This window comes from Hyla sarda, chromosome 6, assembly GCF_029499605.1.
Source record: "Hyla sarda isolate aHylSar1 chromosome 6, aHylSar1.hap1, whole genome shotgun sequence".
NCBI classification, from domain to species: Eukaryota; Metazoa; Chordata; class Amphibia; order Anura; family Hylidae; genus Hyla; species Hyla sarda.
This window is the reverse complement of record NC_079194.1, coordinates 33,472,636-33,495,494: the sequence shown is the minus strand read 5'-3', so window position 1 is coordinate 33,495,494 and position 22,859 is coordinate 33,472,636. Positions and strand designations below refer to the sequence as shown.

At 44.5% G+C, this 22,859-nt stretch overlaps 1 protein-coding gene across 5 annotated transcripts in view; it reads right to left on the bottom strand.

Moving 5' to 3' along the window:
* Positions 1-22,859, bottom strand: part of NEK7 (NIMA related kinase 7) — a 121,167-nt gene that overhangs the window by 86,318 nt on the left and 11,990 nt on the right. For 2 of the 5 annotated variants that reach the window (XM_056523465.1, XM_056523466.1), the window contains exon 2: positions 8,677-8,759. The exons of the other annotated variants lie outside the window; for them this stretch is intronic. In XM_056523465.1, coding sequence (XP_056379440.1) covers positions 8,677-8,733 — 57 coding nt within the window. In that variant the 5' untranslated portion in view covers positions 8,734-8,759. The remainder of the gene's footprint in view (positions 1-8,676; positions 8,760-22,859) is intronic. 5 annotated transcript variants of the gene reach the window in all.

The window sequence follows — 22,859 nt, the reverse complement described above, 5'->3', positions numbered from 1 at the left end:
GTTTCGGTGAGTGCTGCCATCTTCTTCTTCCATGGAATTTATACATTGACTGCCCTCTCTAGTTTGGTACAGCATCCGTTATAACAGTATTTTCCGGCGGTTTCAAAAGGAACTGTATGCACTATTGTGTTCTGCGAATTACCTCGCAGGTGTGTAGTCCAGTCTTTCCTGGGGCTTTGTGCCGACCACTGTGCCCCACCTGCTGTCATTTTAATTATGTTGACCCACAGAATAAAGAAAACATATAATTTTTACCGTAAAGTGTACAGCATGAAAACAAAACCCTCCAAAATATGCAAAATTTCAGTTTTCAATTTCCTCTCACACAATTTTTTGGGTTTGCCGTACATTTTATGGTAAAATAAGGGATGTCATTACAAAGTACAATTGGTCTCGCAAAAAACAAGGGTCTGTGGATGAAAATATAAAAAAAGAGTTATGATTTTTAGAAGGCGAAGAGGAAAAAATGAAAATGCAAAAATAAAATTGGCTGCCAGTATTCTGGTGTAAGCATTGGCAAATTCTCCCCCATAAAAGGGGTTGTCACATCCCTTTACTCCCGGAGTCAAACAAACAGTAGCCAGCTGGGTACGCCGTTTATGGAAGTGCAATTATAGTCAACGGGAGTTACGCAAATTGTGTAAGTTCCCAAATTCGGCTGCTTTCGGCAGTCCCGACTACCTCTATACACTGCTAACAGGCCAGAGGAGTCGAAAAAGCCAGATGTAAGGAGATAGACAACCCCTTTAAACTTATAAAAAAAGGGAAATTCAAAAACTGAATAAGGGTACGGACCCACGTAGTGTATAGGCGGCATTTTTTCCTAAACATTAAAATCAATGGGTAGCAAAATCAGCTGCAGAAAAAGCGCAGCTTATAAAGTTATGTGGGAGCATACCCTAAGGATCCGTTCACACGAGTGAATTTACTTGCGTGTTTCCCGCTGAGAGTCTGAATGGGGCCGAGCTCTCTGCGATTGTTTGTAGAAGTAAATTGGGGTTTTTTTGGGAGTCAATAGGGTCTGTGGTGGATTTTCCAGAAATTCCGGAAAGCCGCCTAAAGCTCGCCCCATTCAGACTTGGAGCGGGAAACACGCAAACAAATCTGCTCCTTTGCCATTGGCTTCTGACTATTTTGCATCCTAATAGACTGCCTGTTAGTGTAACACTGACATGCAGTAATGAATTGGAATACTATGTATTCCAAAGCATTTAAATAGCGATCAAGTTATTGCTTCATCTAGTACCACAGTGGGATAAAAAATAGACAAATTAGATGTAAAAATGATCAATTTTCTCAACCTACCACCCCCCCTCCAACAAAAAAAATATAATTCATGAAAAAATTATTGTATAACGACTCAATGTCCCATGACTTCCATAAAATATATATACCCACACATACACGCACACAAAATGTTTACTCTGTGTCCAACGGGGTCCGAGAGGCATGGTCAGAAGTCCGCTGTGACCCGCAGTGCCCCTCTCCACTATGTTACAGAGATTTAATTGACACACAGATCTCTCCTGCCAACAGAAGTTCTATATATTTTGTCTAGAGGAGGAGAGCTCACTCCCTGCCTCTAATAACAGACTCAATGGCGGCGTATGTGCAGACAAAATATACAGGGCTCCCGTCAGGAGAGATTCTTAAGAATAAAGACGCAATTTAATTATAAAAAGGGTATGTTTGGCATGGAGACACTAACCACCGCTAAGATATAGGGGCAATTGTATGTGTTGAATTTATGAGACAGATGTTCTTTAATATATGTATCCTTTTAAAATTCTTAGTCCATCTCAATTTCTTTTTCTAGGACACACGGAGGGGGTTATACATTTTTTTTTTTTTTTTTTTTTAATGAACTGAGCTAGAGGATAGATAGATAAAAAAAAAAAAAATAGATACAAGAACATGTATGGAAGGCAGCACAATCTGTATTAGGATTGCAGGGGTGCCAGAAGGATAACAGTTCCAGTCGCAGGCTGTATATAGGTCCAAAGAAAGCAAAGTCCAGCAGCACTCCCAAGGTAAAGGTGCAAACACACAAAGTGCTTCATTGACCCATGAGGATACGACGTTTGAACGTCATCACGCCGTCTAGACCGCGTGATGCCGTTGAAACGTTTTGTTCTCATGGGTAAATAAAGCACTTTGGGGGAGATTTATCAAAACCTGTGCAGAGGAAGAGTTGACCAGTTGCCCATAGCAACCAGATTACCTCTTTCATTTTTAACAAGGCATCTGAAAAATGAAAGAAGTGATCTGATTGGTTGCTATGGGCAACTTTTCCTCCGCAAAGGTTTTGATAAATCTCCCCCTTTGTGTTTTGCATCTTTACTTTGGGAGTGCTGCTGGATTTTGCTTTCTTTAAATAAATAGATAGTGTGGGAAACTACTCTCGTTCCAGTTGTATTTAAGGTGCCCGTACACATTGCAGTAACCTAATGCAGTTTTTTTTACTGCGAACTGCTGAGAATTTGCAGCACCTGCAGGATGAGCACAATGTGAACGGACACCCTTAAGTCGCTCAGTTTTATGGCCTCGTATTCTTCTGTTTGGCATCAGTTTTATAGACCCTTCCATTCTGCAGGACGCTGCCCTGTTGTCTGGTCTGTAGACACGCTTCACTGTCATACTGATATTTTTCTTATCCTTCAGAGAGAACATCAAATGGTCAGGTGCGGTGCTATTTCTTGCAAAAGGTTATAGGCAGTGTATGTGACATTCAGGCTTCCCACAAAGCCCCAAACGTTGTGTGATACTCTCAATCACCGGCTCGGAGATCCTGTTTACAGCTCCAGATAGAGATGAAAATGTGCGCTCCAACAAATATATATATATAGAGAGGGGGAAATATTTTTTTAATTTAATTTGTTTTGTTGTTTTTTTTTTTTATTTATTATTTTTTCATTTACAATTTTTTGATTTAGCAATTTTGCGTTTTCTCATCATGTGGAAGGCCGGGTGCGTCACATATCAGGGGAAGAGATGGCACCAAGATGTACTATAAGAAGTCAAGCCGGCGGGGCAATCAGTGTTCTGCTGGAAAGGTCCTGGCCTCATGAGGATGTTACAGTGACATGTACCATCTAACTAACCTTGGCAGCAGGACTCCCTAATGGCAGTGGCCTCTTCCAGTAGGATAATGCCCCCGGCCACACTGCAGACATTGTTGGGGAATGAAAGACATGATAAAGAGATAAAAGATGGGAACTCGGCCTCCAAATTCACCTGATCTCAATATGATCGATAATTTATGCATGGAGATTAAGGGTGCGTTACCACTTGGCGTATACTCAGCATATTTCACGCTGCGCAAAATTAACGGCAGCAGCGGGAAATACGCTGCGTATTCCTTGCTCACTATACACACAGGGCTTTCCAGTGGCAGCCCTGTGTGTGCAGTGAGTTTTGGAGGCAGAGCCGCGCGTCACAGTCACACCGGCACACGGCCCCGCCTCCAAAACTCACCGCACACATAGGGCTGCCTCCGGAAAGCCCTGGGTGTATAGTGATCAAGGAATACGCAGAATATTTCCCGCTTCTGCTGTAAATTTTGTGTAGCGTGAAGTCTGATCCATGAAGGCCGCACTTCACAATAAGAGGATCTACTGCTGACGTCATGGGGCCTGATCCCACAGACTATTAATCAAGTCTAATTAACACCTAAAAAAAAAAAATCTGCAGCCTGCAAAAAAGTGCATTGTACTTTTTGATTAGAAAAAATTAAAATCAGAAAAATCATGAGATTATGTGAATTTACCGTGTGATTATTTTTTCCTTATTACTATACATTAGCAGTCGCACTAGTTAAGCCGCCTTTATTTATTTCCTTCTTTGGGTGTGATGATTTGACGCTGACATATTTTACCTAACGTGTATAATAACCTTGTGTGTCCTCCATACGTGTCGCAGTACCTCTAGCGGCACAATAAAAAAGCTTCTCGGTAAATCTTCATGTGCAATCACAAAGACATATGTAGTAAACGGGAAAAAACTAAAAAAATTAATAAATCAAATAAAATTTGATTATACAAAACGTAGCTCCTTCTCCCGACTTTGAGAACGCTTTCCAACTTGACAAAGATTAGCGTGAGTCTCTAAGACACAGTGACAGCCGCATGCTGAGTCCAAAGTCTGGCTAATGTGTTTTGGCATGCGAGTTTGTAATCACACATTTACATATGCAATGACCTATATTTGCATGTCAGATCACACACTGTCTGGCTTGGTTAGGGCCCGGCGCCTCCCTGAGAGAGGAGACCGGAGTGGCTGTCCAGGGCCAGAGGGCCACGGGTTTGCTCCGTGAGACGGGGTGAAGCTGCCTCCACGGATTAGGCTGACGTGCCCTGAGCATTAGACACTTCATTAGAGGTAATCTGTTTAACAGTGGGCAGTGTATGCAAACTTCACAGCCCAATATTCAACGTTCCCATCCCATTCCCCCCCCCCAAACAATTCTTCCCTTACAAAGGGCAGAGGGGGTCACTGAACTAACAGTCTGTCGCATCTGCGCTGTAACAAGACTTCTGGAGTTAAAGAGTCCTGCATGGATGAATGACTCATTCTTTTCTATGAGGATCATTTGTGCAAATTTTATTATTATTATTATTATTTTTTTTTTAAAGAATTAAGATGACCGTCCTAAAAACATGAAAAAAAAAAAAAATGGATTATACCTTAATGCGTTGTTCTTTCATTCCTCCCGTCCTGTTGTTCAGGACATTCTACCTCGTTTTGTAGGTTTATGCAATTGTTTGTGTTATTGTACAATGGATTGTAATAACCACGTGTCGTGAAACCATTTCTAAAGTGTAGCTACCTATAGGTGGCACTAGAGAGACAGTTTTGAGGAGAGCTAATATGCATATTTTTTTCCAAAGGAGCATCACCTTTAAAAAGGGGTACTCCACTACCCCAGCGTCCGGAACGTTTAGGGCCACGCCCCCATGACGTCACACCCCCCTCAGCCCATACCCAGCATTCGGAACTAAATGTTCCCGGACACTGGGGCAGTGGAGTACCCCTTTAAGACTTTATACTGATGGTGGACCTCCAGATGTTGCAAAACTACAACACCCAGCATTCCCGGACAGAAAACCCCTCATAAATCTTACCCACAAACGATGATGTTGAACTTACAGACCTATCCCAGGATCCCTTTATGAATATTGGTACCATATTTGCTAAGCACCAGCTCTGAGGAACAATCCCTTATAGAATCTTTAAATACAGGGAATAAGGGTCTGTCTAGCTTGGTGCTTTAAGGGGTACTCCGCTGCTCGGCGTTTGGAACAAACTCATGAGCTTCCGGTGCCGACTACAGCATTTGGAACAGTTTGTTCCAAACGCTGAGCAGCGGAGTACCCCTTTTATTCCTGCAAAACTCCGGGATAGATGCCATCTGGGTCCGGTGATTTGTGTGCTTTAATGTAACTAAGGTGGCTTTGTGCTTCTTGTTGGGTTAAACAGGTGAGATTTGCTGGAGAATTGACATCATCCTTTCTCGTGTCATCTGGCACTGCATTTTCCTGAGATGATGGGATTTAGTAGATTGGCTTTTTCCTTATCCTCCTCCACCATTACACCCAGGTTATTATTTGGGGGCTTACATTTTTCGTTATTTTTTTATTACTTATGTAGGTGAATAACATGGTTAGATGTTCTTTTTACTTTATGTGTCAATCATTCTATCTGATGCAGTGTCTGCTATTTTTGTTTGTTTTTTATTTTATTTAGATTTTTAGGTTTGTCTTCTATTTTTTTTACTTATCCCCACCAGCTTCTTGTTTCAGTAGTCTAAATGCTTTCTTTTTATCATAACCCTTATTTTTTTGGTTGACCACACTAGTTTTCTCCTATTTCTAACAAGTTTACTCCCATAGGGTAACTGTCTTTCTGAAGATCTATTCAGGACCTCTGGTCATGTTTCAAGGCTTTTTGTTTTTTATAGGGCCTGACAATGACTTACAGAGTATGTGCCATTTTTTTAAATGTTGGCATTAGCTATGACCGATGGTGGGGCCCTGATATCATCACATATTTGTCTTTAGTTTTTGATTATGGTTTATTAAACATTACATAACAGAACACTGACCGCTCTCTAAATTTGCAGCTCCTGATGTAATTTATTACAGAAGTAAAAAAAGATAGCTACAGAACTACAGAAACTGTCAGAGAACAGGAAAAACTTAACCAATAAAAGGTGGTTTCCCTTAAAAGGTAAATTCCCACAGATCAGATTTGCCACAGAAAAAATCGTCAACAAAACAAATCTGCATCAAACTTCTAATTCATGATTAAAAAATTGGTGATTTTGCTGTTGGTATGCAGGTAATCCATAGTAAAATCTGCAACAGTACATTACCTGCTGAATTTACAGTGGATTCAGATTTCCAAGAATAAAAGGCCAGGAATAAAATTCCCAAATAAAATATAAAACATCAATTGACACACTGCAGACCTAGAGATCAACAGGCAAGTCAATGCCAATGTGAAAAATTATGAAGCCTCCACCCTCCTTTTCTGTGAGCGGAGAGATACAGTGACTGATTGGCTGAGGCTGCACACACCTCCCAGTTAAAGGGAGCCAATCAGCAGTTTTAAGCATATATAACCCTTGACAGCAGCCCACTTCAGCACTCTGGTCCCTAAGCAGACGAAGCAGAGTGGTAGCAAGATCTGTCCATCAAGATGGGGGGCGGGACTCCGTAAGTCCCTGCCCAAGGGACTACTTACAGGGTGGCCAGGGGGGTCTTTATAACTTCATATCTTCAACATCTCTGGGTCCCCCAGGGATGGTGAAGATAAAGATTTTAATATATATTGTTGAAGATATGAAGTTATAAAGACCCCCCTGGCCACCCTATAAGTAGTCCCTTGGATATATATATATATATATATATATATATATAACACGCCTTGTCAAGGCTGATTGGTTCCCTTTAAAAGGGAGCATGACGCATTAGTGCAGGGCAGAAACCACATGGTCTGTTTCTCTCAGGAGGGTGGGTGCAGCTTTCAGAAAGAGACTTTGACAGAGACACAGTGGATGGCTGGATGATGTGTTTTCCTCACTCCCTGCATGTAAGTGACAGCTGAAAGAGGAAAAACAGCTCTATATAGCTAATGAATGATATTTAGACACATAAATAGGTTGGCGAGAGAGAAAAGATGGGCTATGGGTTTAGTTCCCCGGAGTACCCCTTTAAGTATCCCAGTCACTTGCCTAGTACTGAATTCCGTGCAAAGTTTAAAGTTTTCCAGTACAAATTTACAGCAAATCCATCTTAAGTGAATTAACCCTTTGACTGCAGGTATCAACATAACATAAAAGCCACCAGCAAGACAAACAGCAGAACAAGGTAAAGGAGCAAAATAGGAATGAGCTGTAAGAGCATAAGACAAACCCTTTAACCCTTCCCATGGGCCATCTTAAGGATCCCCTTCTATGACATCATGTTTAATCAGAGTGGACACTAGGGTCTTGTTCAAAAGGCAAATTTAAGAGGCATAAAACTCTGCCTTCAATTGGCACTGACAAAAAAAAATAAAAAGTAAATAGAAAAATAAAATAAACTTTTGACATGTTGCAGAGCAGTGTTTTCCAACCAGGGTGCCTCCAGCTGTTGCAAAGCTACAGCTCCCAGCATGCTCGGACAGCCAACGGCTGTCCGGGCATGCTGGGAGTTGCAGTTTTTGCAACAGCTGGGGGCACCCTGGTTGGGAAGCACTGTTATAGAGATGTGAAAAGTCACCACTCAGACCCCGACCGATTGCTAGAATGAGCTGGGAGAAGAGCACGCTAAGCGAGAAACTTGCACTGTAATTCTATGAGATTGTGAACACTCAGACCCCGACCGATCAAAACTTTTGACATGTCTCTAGAACAAATTTTCGATGCAGTTTTTGAAAGGATGTTGTGTAATTTTCCCAATGACGACAAGATGGGAGATGGATTTTCATTTTCAAAACTGCGATGATTTGGATACAGAAATAGGCATAGATTTGAACCATGTGAACATGCCCTAAACCAGTGCTTTCCCATCGGGTGGCTCCAGCTGTTGCAAAAGTTGCTGGGAGTTGTAGTTTTGCAACAGTTTGAGGCACATTGGTTGGGAAACACTGCTCTAGGACATAAAGGGGTTCTCCGGTGGAAAAAAAAATTCTAATCAACTTGTGCTAGAAAGCTAAACAGATTTGTAAGTTACTTTTATAGAAAAAAAAAATCTTCTCAGCTGCTGTATGCTCCAGAGGAAGTTATTTTCTTTTTTGAATTTCCTTTCTGTCTGACCACAGTGCTCTCTACTGACACCTCTGTCCATGTCAGGAACTGTCCAGAGCAGGAACAAATCCCCATAGCAAACCTATACTGGTCTGGACAGTTCCTGACATGGACAGAGGTGTCAGCAGAGAGCACTGTGGTCAGGCAGCAAAGAACAACTCAACATTTTTTGAGCATACAGCAGCTGATAAGTACTGGAAGGATTAAGATTTTTTTTTAGTAGGAGTAATTTACAAAATCTGTTTAACTTTCTGGCACCAGTTGATTTGAATCATTTTTTTCCCACCGGAGTACCCCTTTAAGGATAGGTGATGTGCTGTAATAAATGCAAGTTGAAAAACTCAAAAGTAGCATGCAAGTGAATTGCTGACTGCTCAAACAATTCATACCTGTGGCTGAAACGAAGGGACAGGTGGTCCCTGCATGGCCGGACACTGCTCCTCCATTCCGTTCACACAGGCACCTCACAGCTCTGCAAGGACATAGAGGAATTAGTATAATGTTCTATGAACCTTACACCCGCACAAATGACTCCTAAGCAGCTCCCCATAACATCGTCTGCCGCGAGGTGTCCATATAATGAACCTGCATGTCGTCCTGAACACACACGTATCAAAAACTCTTTTTATGTTGTTTATTTTGACAAAAACATTAACCTTTCTAATTTACTTCATTAAAAAAAAAATATATATATATATATATATATATATATATATATATATTTATTTATTTATTTATATATTTTTTTTTTTTTTTTATTATGGCTTATAAAAAGACTAGTGGTCCCCATACCACCCAGGACATAATCCTGTCCAGCTGCAGCATCATATTTGTCTCCTAAGACAAAGTCCAGGAAGTGGGGGCGGGACTAGCACTCCTCTGTGCTCACTCCTGTCCTATCAGACAGCAGGATGAAAAAAAGAGAGGAGGGGGTTACAGAGCAGCCTGCAGTGATTGGATGAAGAGACCCATCACAGCAGACTCAGGGAGGAGGTGAATGCAGGGCAGGCTCAGTGCTTCGGACTTGCCCCTTCCTAAGCAGTGAATTTCAGAATAAGTGAGCAGCAGAACAGAGGGATTTGTAAGGACTAGACACAAAGATATGTAAAGCATCTGCATGACCTAGTGAGCAAAACATAGAAGCATAGAGAAAATGTTTCTATGATATGAAAGGTATGCTTAAAGAGTACCTGTTGTCAACAAAAACTTTTTATATAATGTAGATAATACCATTATATGTATATTTGTAATATACATTGCTTAAAAAATGTGTATATTTTGTCCCTGCAGCTATTGCCTGTGTGTCTCTATGAGGAGTCCAAATACAGGAAGTGAGGGTGGACAAGCAGGACTCTGTGCAGCAAGAAAAAGCAGGACAGTGTGCACTGAGGCTCTATAACATGACCCCGCCCCCCCCCCCCCCCGACTCTCACAGCAGGCTGATTGACAAGCCAGGAGCCTGCACAGATTCCTGCATGTCCCGCCCTCACTTCCTGTATTTGGACTCCTCACAGAGACACACAGACAATAGCTGCAGGGACAGTATTATTTTCACTCAAAAATATACACAATTTTTAACCAATTTATATTACAAATATACATATAATGGTATTATCTACATTACATAAAATTGATAGTCTATAGACCAGCAATGGTCGGACTCCTAAGACACACCCCACCTGCAGCATGCATGCGAGCGCCGCAGCCTTTTCAACGTTTACCACTGCATGCCCTAGTAATCACCTTCCTTTTAGTAGGTAGCGAAACAGTCAACTGTAGAATGGTTTCATACATTGTACGGGCCACAGCAATTACTTACATCACCGCTACAGTGACTAAGGGAAACATTGAAGAGGTTACAGCGTTCACATGAAGGCCCCGACCTCTACAAACCAGCGGTGGTGCCGGGAGCCAGAACATTGCTGATCTAATATTGATGGGATACCTGAAGGATAGGCCATCAGTTAAAGGGGTACTCCACTGGAAAACATTGCCAGAAAGTTCAAACAGATTTGTAAATTACTTCTATTTAAAAATCTTAATCCTTCCAGTACTTAGCTGCTGTATACTACAGAAAAAGTTCTTATCTTTTTGAATTTCCTTTCTGTCTGACCACAGTGTTCTCTGCTGACACCTCTGGCCATGTCAGGAACTTTCCAGAGTAGGAGCAAATCCCCATAGAAAACATATCCTGCTCCGGACAGTTCCTAAAATGGTCAGAGGTGTCAGCAGAGAGCACTGTGGTCAGACAAAAAAAGTAATTCAAAAAGTATACAGCAGCTGATAAGTACTGGAAGGATTAAGATTTTTTTTTTTTTTTGAAGTAATATACAAATCTGTCTCACTTTCTGGCACCAGTTGATTTTAGAAAAAAAATGTTTTGCACATTGCCTGCATTCTCTGCTAAAAAGGAGCTCCGTCGAGAAAAAAAAACATTGCATGCTCCATTTTTTTTTTCTCCGCTCAACTCCTGTAAAATACCGGACACCCGATAGACCTCATTCAAGTCAATGGGATCCGTCAGAACTTAGTGGTCTACATACAACATAAACAAATTCTATCAATAAGGCGTAGATAGTTTGTATAAAATGTAACTTTTACTCAAATATTGTTAAAAAACAGGATATACATAACACAAGTGTAAAAATGGCCCACCTTAGTGGTATACAATATATAACATACGATGGATTCGACATACGATGGGTCGTTTGGAACGAATTACCATCGTATGTTGAGGGACCACTGTATAGGGGGTATCCCAAACCCAGGGTCAGGGGTGTGGAAATTTTATTTTAAAAAAACTACTTGTCCAAGGGACTAAAACGGAGCAAAATCTACTTGTCCCTCATGACGATCCACTAGTTCTGGTACAAAATAATTTTAACCAAAATAAAAATCAGCAAAAAAGGTCTTTATTAGTTTATTTAGTTTTTGCACTTTAGTTTTTCCCTTATCACCCTATAAATAGCCCCCATAAGTCCTATTTTTCTATCTAAAGACCTGCATGAGGCTTGTTTTTTGTGGGACCAATTGTACTTTGTAAGGACACCTTTAATTTTTCTATAACATTTGGTCAAACAAAAAACTATATATATTTTTTAGGTGAAATTGCAAATTTAGGGTTTTTATTTTCTACGCCATTCACCTTGCGGTCTTACATGGTATTTTGATACTTTAGGTTGCCCTGATATAACAGCAATACCAAAATTGTATAATTTCCGTCATGTTCCCCACTTGGCCAATACGCTGCGCAAAATCTGAAGCAGAAGCGGGAGTATCCCTCGCTCACCATTCACACAGGGCTTTCCGGCGACGCTGCATATACGCCAAGTGGGAACGTGCCCTTACTAATTAAAAATTCAAAACCTTTCAAAAATGTTTACTTAAATTACCATTTTCTGACCCCTATAACATTTTTTATTTTTTCCGCCGTAATCTGCTGTTTTATCGGTACGATTTTGGTATTGATCGGACTTTTTGATTTCTTTTTACTAAATTTTTTATGGATTTGATGTTATATAAAAATAAAGACACAATTCTGTGTTTTGTTTTTTTAATGTTCACGCCATTGACTGTACGGAATGTTTAGCGTTTTATTTTAACAGTTAGGACCATTACGCACGCGCCAATACCAAATGTGAATGTGATTGCAGCATGCCGGGCTATTAGCAGCGACCCCCAGCTACACCCTGAGCAACACACATTACCCCCTCAGATGTGACTGTAGAGACATGTCAAAAGTTTTGATTGGTTTGGAGACAGCGTGTTCAGACGACAGAACTCTAGTAGGGATTGACAGATTATCAGTTTGGCCGATATTATCGTCCAATATTCACGATTTCGGACATTATCGGTATCGGCAATTACCTTGCCGATAATGCCCCGCCTCCCCTCCCCGAGAACACCGCCGTCCCATTGCCTCCCCCATACCCGGTTTCATAATTACCTGTTCCCGGGGCCGTGCTACTTCTGGCTCCTGTGACGTCCTGCAGCATCCTGCGCGCTGTGCAGCGCAATGACGAGTGACGTCCTCAACGCAACGTCACAGTCAGTGCGCACAGTGACAGCTCAGGATGCCGCCGGAGCCAGAAGTAGCGCGGATCCTGGGAACAGGTAATTATAAAACCGGGGATGGGGGAGGCAATGGGGCAGTAGCGGTGGTGGTGGTTGGAATAGGGAGGACCCCAGGACCGTCAGGGGGAGAGAAGCGGGTGGCGGTGGCGGTCTCTGGCCCTGCAAAAGCCGCTGTAGTTCATTGATTTAAAGCACCCGCTTTAAATCATTGATCTAGGGGTGGGGGAATAGCCGATAACTTATACCGGAATATCGGTATAAATTATCGGCTACCGGCCTGAAAGGTCACAGATTATCGGCATTGGCCCTAAAAAAGGCTATTAACCCAAAAGGTGATCACGGGACCTAAAGTAGTCAACATGTTGTCCATGTTGCCGAGTGGTTGCTATGGGTGATCGGGACCACCGTGGGGTAATCGCGCGATCCCAATCACCTTAAAGGGGTACTCCACTGCTCAGTGCTTGAAACGCACTGTTCCAAACGCTGGAGCTGGGAGCACGTGACATCATAGCCCCGCCCCATCATGTCACGCCCCGCCCCCTTAATGCAAGTCTATGGGAGGTGGCGTGACAGCCGCCACGCCCCCTCCCATAGACTTGCATTGAGGGGGTGGGGTGTGACATCATGATGGGGCGGGGCTATGACGTCACGCGCTCCCGGCTCCAGCGTTCGTATCAGTTTGTTCCAAACGCTGAGCAGCGGACTACCCCTTTAAGGGGTTAACATGGCCTCTGCAAAATGAAAGAAGTGATATGATTGGTTGCTATCGGCAACTGGTCAACCTCTGCACAGGATTTGATAAAACTCCCCCATAGACTCAACAATGATTAAAGATGCCAATGTGACATAATTCTCTATAATACAGGCACAGGCGAGGTAGGGATGGGCGGTATACGGGTTCATATCGAATACCAAATTTTTTGGGCTGCACGATAATGAATTTTCCCCCATACCGCAATAGCGGTTGGGCCCCTCCCCCTCGGAAATGTATTATCAGCCCAGGGCAGCGCTGTCCCCACATCGGGGAACTAATCCTATGTTACCCGCCAGCCCTGTTCTGCCCCCCACCCCCCCCCCCCCAATTAATGATCAGCCCAGCGGGGTACTACTCACATATGTCACCCGCAAGCACTGCCCTCCTCCTCTTTGTTGGGGGCCGCTGGAACTCTATACTGTACGCCAGTGGTCTCCAACCTGCAGACCTCAAGATGTTGCAAAACTACAACTCCCAGCATGCCCAGACAGCCAACGGCTGTCCAGGCATGCTGGGAGTTGTAGTTTTGCAACAGCTGGAGGTCCGCAGGTTTGAGACCACTGCTGTACGCTGTATCCCTATGCCCGGGCTGCAAAAGATAAAGAAAATAAACTGTAACTCTCCTACGACGGGCACACGCTGGGGACGGGAATGTCGGACAGCCGTCAGCCTATCACCGGCCGGAGCGATGTCCTGCCCCGGTCAGTGATAGGCTGAGCCCATTGTCATGTAAGGAGCTCTGGCCGGCTTCTTACATGACAGTGCACTCAGGGACATCGCTGAGGCCGGGGAAAGGCTGACAGCTGTCCGACGTTCCAGTCCCAAGGAACAGCGTAAGGCCGACGTAGGTAAGTTAAAGTTTATTTTCTGTATCTTTTGCAGCCCGGGCATAGGTATACAGCGTACAGCAGTGGTCTCCAACCTGCGGACCTCCAGATGTTGCAAAACTACAACTCCCAGCATGCCCAGGCAGACATTGGCGGAGGGCAGTGCTTGCGGGTGACATATGTGAGTAGTACCCCGCTGGGCTGATCATTAATTGGGGGGGGGGGGGCAGAGCAGTGCTGGCGGGTGACATGATTTGGGGGGGGGAGCCGAACACCGAGCGTAAGGCACATGATTGGGGCAGGGGGGGGGGTTGGGCAGAACGGCGCTGGCGGGTCACATGATTTGGGGGAGGGGGGGGTGAAAATACTGTTATATACCGTGGAACTGCCGTAAGTAAAAAAAAAAAATACCGTGATACACATATTTGGTCATACCGCCCAGCCCGGAGGCGAGGGCTTGAAGGTGTACTCCACTCCCCAGCGTTCAAAACATTTAGTTCCAAACGCTGGGTGCTGGCTTCGGGTGTTGCCACACCCCCTTTGTGATGTCACGCCCCCTCCCATAGATTTTCAGTGAGGGGGCGGGGCGTGATGTTGACCCCCCCAAAGGCCGCACCCAGCGTTCGGTTCTAAATGTTCCGAATGCTGGGGATTGGAGTACCCCTTTAAAGTACGCGGCTCAGTTCTCATACTGTGCAGCACTCCGGAAACTTTACATGGTTTCTCTATTGTCCCCACAACACCTAGCAACAAGCACTCCCTGCCGACACAACACCTAGCAACAAGCACTCCCTGCCGACACAACACCTAGCAACAAGCAATCCCTGCCGACACAACACCTAGCAACAAGCAATCCCTGCCGACACAACACCTAGCAACAAGCAATCCCTGCCGACACAGCACCTAGCAACAAGCACTCCCTGCCAACACAACACCTAGCAACAAGCACTCCCTGCCGACACAACACCTAGCAACAAGCACTCCCTGCCGACACAACACCTAGCAACAAGCAATCCCTGCCGACACAACACCTAGCAACAAGCAATCCCTGCCAACACAACACCTAGCAACAAGAAATCCCTGCCGACACCACACCTAGCAACAAGCACTCCCTGCCGACACAACACCTAGCAATAAGCAGGGCTGTGGAGTCGGTAGATAAATGTTCCGACTCCGACTCCAGAGTTTTCTGTGCTTCCAACTCCGACTCCCCGACTCCGATTCCTCTGTATTAATATGTGAATGTATTTTATACATTCCTTGAAGGAAAGAAAGGCAACATACCTGTCATTACCACAGGACTACTGGCTGGGAAGCCAACAGTCTACTGTATTGAACAGTTTGTGTGCTGATCTGCTGCTGAAGATAGGGCAGTGGGAGGATCCAGGAAGGGGCATTCATTATAAAACATGATTTCCCTAGTAGAATCCCATAGTCAAGTTTAAAGGGGTACTCTGCCCCTAGACATCTTATCCCCTATGCAAAGGATAGGGGATAAGATGTCAGATCGCCAGGGTCCTGCTGCTGGGGAACCCCGGGATCGCCACTGCGGCACCGCACTTTCATTACTACACAGAGAGAGTTTGCTCTGTGCGTAATGATGGGCGATACAGGGGATGGAGCAGCGTGACGTCATGGCTCCGCCCCTCGTGACATCACGGCCCGCCCCCTTAATGCAAGTCTATGGCAGCGGGCGTGATGACCCCCACGCCCCTTCCCATAGACTTGTATTGAGGGGGCGGGCCGTGACATGAGGGGCGGAGCCGGGATGTAGCGATGCTCCGGCCCCTGTATCTGACATCTTATCCCCTTTCCAAAGGATAGGGGATAAGATGTGAGATATCCGGGGTCCCGCTGCTGGGGACCCCCGGGATCGCCGATGAGGCACCGCTCTATCATTACTGCACAGACCGAGTTCGCTCTGTGCGTAATGACGGGCGATACAGGGGCCGGAGCATCGCTACATCCCGGCTCCGCCCCTCGTGATGTCTAAGGGCGGAGTACCCCTTTAAGCTAATCCCCTAGCAACAAGCAATCCCTGCCGACACAGCACCTAGCAACAAGCACTCCCTGCCAACACAACACCTAGCAACAAGCACTCCCTGCCGACAAAACACCTAGCAACAAGCACTCCCTGCCGACACAACACCTAGCAATCAGCACTCCCTGCCGACACCACACCTAGCAACAAGCACTTCCTGCCGACACAACACCTAGCAACAAGCACTTCCTGCCGACACAACACCTAGCAACAAGCACTCCCTGCCGACACAACACCTAGCAATCAGCACTCCCTGCCGACACCACACCTAGCAACAAGCGCTCCCTGCCGACACCACACCTTACAAATAAGCACTCCCTGCCGACACCACACCTAGCAACAAGCACTTCCTGCCGACACAACACCTAGCAACAAGCACTCCCTGCCGACACAACACCTAGCAACAAGCACTCCCTGCCAACACAACACCTAGAAATCAGCACTCCCTGCCGACACCACACCTAGCAACAAGCGCTCCCTGCCGACACCACACCTTACAAATAAGCACTCCCTGCCGACACCACACCTAGCAACAAGCGCTCCCTGCCGACACCACACCTTACAAATAAGCACTCCCTGCCGACACCACACCTAGCAACAAGCGCTCCCTGCCGACACCACACCTTACAAATAAGCACTCCCTGCCGACACAACACCTAGCAACAAGCACTTCCTGCCGACACAACACCTAGCAACAAGCACTCCCTGCCGACACAACACCTAGCAACAAGCACTCCCTGCAGACACAACACCTCAACATAAGACACAATGGGGGACATTTCCTAATCTAGTCTATTCTGGGTATGCTTATAGACCAGCGTATGTGGTAGTCTACTGTCTATTGTGCTCCTAATTTATCAAAGGTCTCACAGCCCTTGATAAATTCTGTGCTCAGACTTCAGGGTCTACAGCTTAAACTGCATTTAGACCTGCTCCAACATGGTCTGACATTTCAGCGTATTTTGGGCAGATGCGACTTGTCGCACAAAAGTCGCACTTGATAAATTCAGCACCAATGCATTCTCCAATGCATTTCCGTATAAAATAGACTTGCATGCATCATGTTCTAAAAATCCTCCACAGCAAAAGTTGCAGAAAAGTCGCACATATTTAGACTGCGACTTTCTGTGAGACAAATTTAGACAGGAAAAAACAGTCTAAATCCTTTCATAAATCTCCCCCAATCAAATTAAAAGTGGCGCTAGAAATTTGGCTGAAAATAACTTGTGAATTTACGAAACAGATTTTTACAATCCAACAGCCAAGTATCCTAGCCCGATGGACAGTTCTTCTCGAACAGATAAAGCTCCATTAAATCAGCCAACGGCTGTCCAGGCATGTTGGGAGTTGTAGTTTTGCAACACCTGGAGGGCCGCAGTTTGGAGACCATTGCTTTAGAAGATAAAAACAAGTCTGCGGCTTTTGCATGTCCTTAAAGGGGTACTCTGGTGGAAAACTTTTTTTTATTTTTTTTATTGTTTTTTAAATCAACTGGTGCCAGAAAGTTAAACAGATTTGTAAATTACTTCTATTTAAAAAATCTTAATCCTTCCAGTACTTATTAGCTTCTGAATATTACAGAAGAAGTTTTTTGGAACACAGAGCTCTCTGCTGATATCTCTGTCCATTTCTGTTTGCTATGGGGATTTTCTCCTACTCTACAGTTCATAAAATGGAGAGAGATGTCAGCAGAGAGCACTGTGCTCGTGATTCAGCAGAGAGCTCTGTGTTCCAAAAAGAAAATCGTTTCCTCTGTAGTATATAGCAGCTAATACGTACTGGAAGGATTAGGATTTTTTAATAGAAGTAATTTAACTTTCTGGCACCAGTTGATAAATAAAAAAAAAATATAAAAAGTTTTCCACCGGTGTACCCCTTTAACTTGTTCAGGACCCTAGACGTACGTCTACGTCATGACACCCTGGTACTTAAGGACCCATAACGTACGCGTACGTCATGGAGAATTCCGGCCCCCGCTGGGCGGGGATCGGATCGGGATGCCTGCTGAAATCATTCAGCAGGCATCCCGTGCAAACGGCCAGGGGAACCCCCCCCCCATGTCGGCGATCGCGGCAAATCGCAAGTGAATTCACACTTGCGATTCCGGGTCATTACGGGTCTATGGTGACCCGGAATATAAGGGGGATCGCGGTTGTCTAAGACACCCAGGATCCCCCTGAAGGGATAGGAGTGAGGTGCCACCTCTCCTATCCCTGCTATTGGTGGTCTAGACGTCACCACCAATAGCAGATCGGGGGCAGGGGGCTTTACTTTAGTTTTCCCCATCCTGCCCACCCACAATAGGCGGGGCAGGACGGGAAAACGATGGGGACCGGCGCCGAAGATCCACTTACCGATCCGGGCGGGCGTCGGAGGCAGCGGGCGACGGAGATCGGCGGGCGGCGGTGACGTACGGCTGGATCGTACAGAAGCAGGTGAGTTGCCTAGCAACATCTGGAGGGTACAGTTTGAGACCACTATATGGTGGTCTCTAACTGTAGCCCTCCAGATGTTACAAAACTACAACTTCCAGCATGCCAAGACAGCTGTTTGGGCATGCTGGAATATGTAGTTTTGCAACAGCTGGAGGGCTACAATTAGAGACCACTATACAGTGGTCTAACTGTAGCCCTCCAGATCTTGCAAAACTACTAGCATGCTGGGATTTGTAGTTTTGCAACAGCTGGAGGACAACAGTTTGGAGATCCCTTTGCAGTGTTCTCTAAAACTGTAGCCCTCCAGATGTTGCAAAACTGCAAATCCCAGCATGCACAGACAGCAAACAGCTGTCTCGGCATGCTGGGAGTTGTAGTTGTGTACCTCCAGCTATTGCATTACTTCATCTCCCAGCATGCCCTTCGGCGATAAGTACATGCTGGGAGTTGTATTTTTGCAACAGCTGGAGTCACACTGGTTGGAAAATACTGAGTTAGGTAACAGAACCTAACTGAAGGTTTTCCAACCAGTGTGCCTCCAGCTGTTGCAAAAAGTACAACTCCCAGCATGCACGGTCTGTCAGTACATGCTGGGAGTTGTAGTTTTGAAACAGCTGGAGGTTTGCCCCTCCCATGTGAACGTACAGGGTACATTCACACGGGCAGGTTTACAGCAAGTTTCCTGCTTCAAGTTTGGGCTGCGGCAAATTTTTCGCCACAGCGCAAACTCCTAGCGGGAAACTCATCGTAACACGTCAGTGCAAATGTACCCTAAAAACACTACACTACAGGGTGGGCCATGTATATGGATACACCTTAATAAAATATGAATGGTTGGTGATATTAACTTCCTGTTTGTGGCACATTAGTATATATGAGGGGGGAAACTTTTCAAGATGGGTGGTGACCATGGCGGCCATTTTGAAGTCGGCCATTTTGAATCCAACTTTTGTTTTTTCAATAGGAAGAGGGTCATGAGACATCAAACTTATTGGGAATTTCACAAGAAAAACAATGATGTGCTTGGTTTTAACGTAACTTTATTCTTTCATGAGTTATTTACAAGTTTCTGACCACTTATAAAATGTGTTCAATGTGCTGCCCATTGTGTTGGATTGTCAATGCAACCCTCTTCTCTATATACTGCTATATACTACTATATACACCGGCTAGCACAGGCTTCCAGTATCTGTATACACTGCTATATACTACTATATACACCACAGGAGAAATGCCAGCACAGGCTTCCAGGATCCGTAGTTTCAGGTGCTGCACATCTCGTATCTTCACAGCATAGACAATTGCCTTCAGATGACCCCAAAGATAAAAGTCTAAGGGGGTCAGATCAGGAGACCTTGGGGGCCATTCAACTGGCCCACGACGACCAATCCACTTTCCAGGAAACTGTTAATCTAGGAATGCTCGGACCTGACACCCATAATGTGGTGGTCACCATCTTCCTAGTGCATTCCTAGATGAACAGTTTCCTGGAAAATGGATTGGTTGTCGTGGGCCAGTTGAATGGCCCCCAAGGTCTCCCGATCTGACCCCCTTAGACTTTTATCTTTGGGGTCATCTGAAGGCAATTGTCTATGCTGTGAAGATACGAGATGTGCAGCACCTGAAACTACGGATACTGGAAGCCTGTGCTAGCATTTCTCCTGCGGTGTATATAGTAGTATATAGCAGTATATAGAGAAGAGGGTTGCATTGACAATCCAACACAATGGGCAGCACATTCAACACATTTTATAAGTGGTCAGAAACTTGTAAATAACCCATGAAAGAATAAAGTTACGTTAAAACCAAGCACATCATTGTTTTTCTTGTGAAATTCCCAATAAGTTTGATGTCACATGACCCTCTTCCTATTGAAAAAACAAAAGTTGGATTCAAAATGGCCGACTTCAAAATGGCCACAACCCATCTTGAAAAGTTTCCCCCCTCACATATACTAATGTGCCACAAACAGGAAGTTAATATCACCAACCATTCCCATTTTATTAAGGTGTATCCATATAAATGGCCCACCCTGTACACTACACTAACACATAATAAAAGGGTAAAACACAACATATACACCCCTTACACTTTCCCCCCCAATAAAAATTTTAAACGTATTGTATGGCAGCGTTTCCAAAATGGAGCCTCTAGCTGTTGCAAAACATCAACTCCCAGCATTTCCGGACAGCCACTGACTGTCCAGGCATCTCCGTACTCGGGAAAAATTGCACTACAAATTTTGGGGGGCTTTTTTATCCTTTTACCCCTTATGAAAAGGAAAAGTTGGGGGCTACACCAGCTTGTTAGTGTAAAAAAATAAATGTTACAGTAACATGCTGGTGTTGCCCCATACTTTTTCTTTTCATAAGCGTTAAAAGGAAAAAAAAGACCCCCAAAATTTGTAACCCAATTTCTCCTGAGTACAGAAATGCCCCATATGTGGGCGTAAAATGCTCTGCGGGCGCACAACAAGGCTCAGGAGTGAGAGCGCACTATGTACATTTGAGGCCTAAATTGGTGATTTGCACAGGGGTGGCCGATTTTACAGCGGTTCTGACATAAACGCAAAAAAATAAACACCCACATGTGACCCCATTTTGGAAACGACACCCCTCATGTAATGTAATAAGGGGTACAATGAGCATTTACGCCCCACAGGGGTCTGATAGATTTTTTGAACAGTGGTCCGTGAAAATGAAAAATGTAATTTTTCATTTGCCCAGCCCACTGTTCCAAAGATCTGTCAAATGCCAGTGGGGTGTAAATACTCACTGCACCCCTTATTAAATTCTGTGAGGGTTGTAGTTTCCAAAATGGGGTCACGTGTGGGGGGGTCCACTGTTCTGGCACCACGGGGGGGGGCTTTGTAAACGCACATGGCCCCTGACTTCCATTCCAAACAATTTTTTTCCCAAAAGCTCAATGGCGCTCCTTCTCTTCTGAGCATTGTAGTGCGCCAGCAGAGCACTTGATGTCCACACATGGGGTATTACCATACTCAGAAGAGATGAGGTTACAAATTTTGGGGGGCATTTTGTCCTATTACTCCTTGTAAAAAAAAAATAATTTGAGGGAAAACTAGCATTTTAGTGGGAAAAAAAATATTATTTAGACATCCAACTTCAACGAAAAGTCGTCAAACACCTGTGGGGTGTTAAGGCTCACTGGACCCCTTGTTACATGCCTTGAGGGGTGTAGTTTCCAAAATAGTATGAAAAACTCACTCTCCAAAATCCCACTGTCGCTCCTTCCCTTTTGAGCCCTCTAGTGCACCCACAGAGCACTTGACATACACATATGAGGTATTTCCTTACTCAAGAGAAATTGGGTTACACATTTTAGGAAGATTTCTCTCCTTTTACCCCTTGTAAAAATTCAATAACTGGGTCTACAAGAACATACCAGTGTAAACAAATGAAGATTTTGAATTTGCTGCTATTCCTGTGAAACACCTAAAGGGTTAACAAACCTTTTGAATGTCATTTTGAATACTTTAAGAGGTGCAGTTTTTATAATGGGGTAATTTGTGGGGTATTTCTAATATGAAGGCCCTTCAAATCCACTTCGAAACAGAACTGGTCCCTGAAAAATTTCGATTTGGAAAATTTTGTGAAAAACTGGAAAATTGCTGCTGAACTTTGAAGCCCTCTGATCTCTTCCAAAAGTAAAAACACGTCAACTTTATGATGAAAATATAAAAGTAGACATATTGTATATGTGAATCAATATATCATTTATTTGGAATATTCATTTTCCTTATAAGCAGAGAGCGTCAAAGTTAAAAAAAAAAAGCTAACTTTTCAATTTTTTCATCAAATTTTGGAATTTTTCACCAAGAAATGATACAAGTATCGACAAAATTTTACCACTAACATAAAGTAGAATATGTCACGAAAAAAAACAATCTCGGAATCAGAATGAAAGGTTAAAGCATCCCAGAGTGACAGTGGTCAGATGTGCAAAAAATGGCCGGGTCCTACAGTGAAAATTGGCCTGGTCCTTAAGGGAGCGCGAGAGAGAGAGCGAGAGAGAGAGCGAGAGAGAGAGCGAGAGAGAGAGCGAGAGAGAGAGCGAGAGAGAGAGCGAGAGCAGAGCGAGAGCAGAGCGAGAGGAGAGCGAGAGGAGAGCGAGAAGAGCGAGAGCGAGAGAGATCCCCACCTGCAGTAAGCTCCCGCACAGCTCTAGGTTTGCCGCTTGTGTGACTTGGATACAGACAGGACACCAGAGCTGTCATTGGACACAAGATACGGATTATCCACAAGCTGCCGGCCATCTCCTCTAATACTCCCAATACACATGCACAATTGGTTCAGCCAAGCGTCCATGTGTCCTCAATAAAAAGGATCGGGATCCAATAGCCTGATGTGGGGAAATCCAGGATGACCATTACACGTTACAGCAGTAAAGTAGGAGGAGTAAAAATGGGGGGTATTTTGAG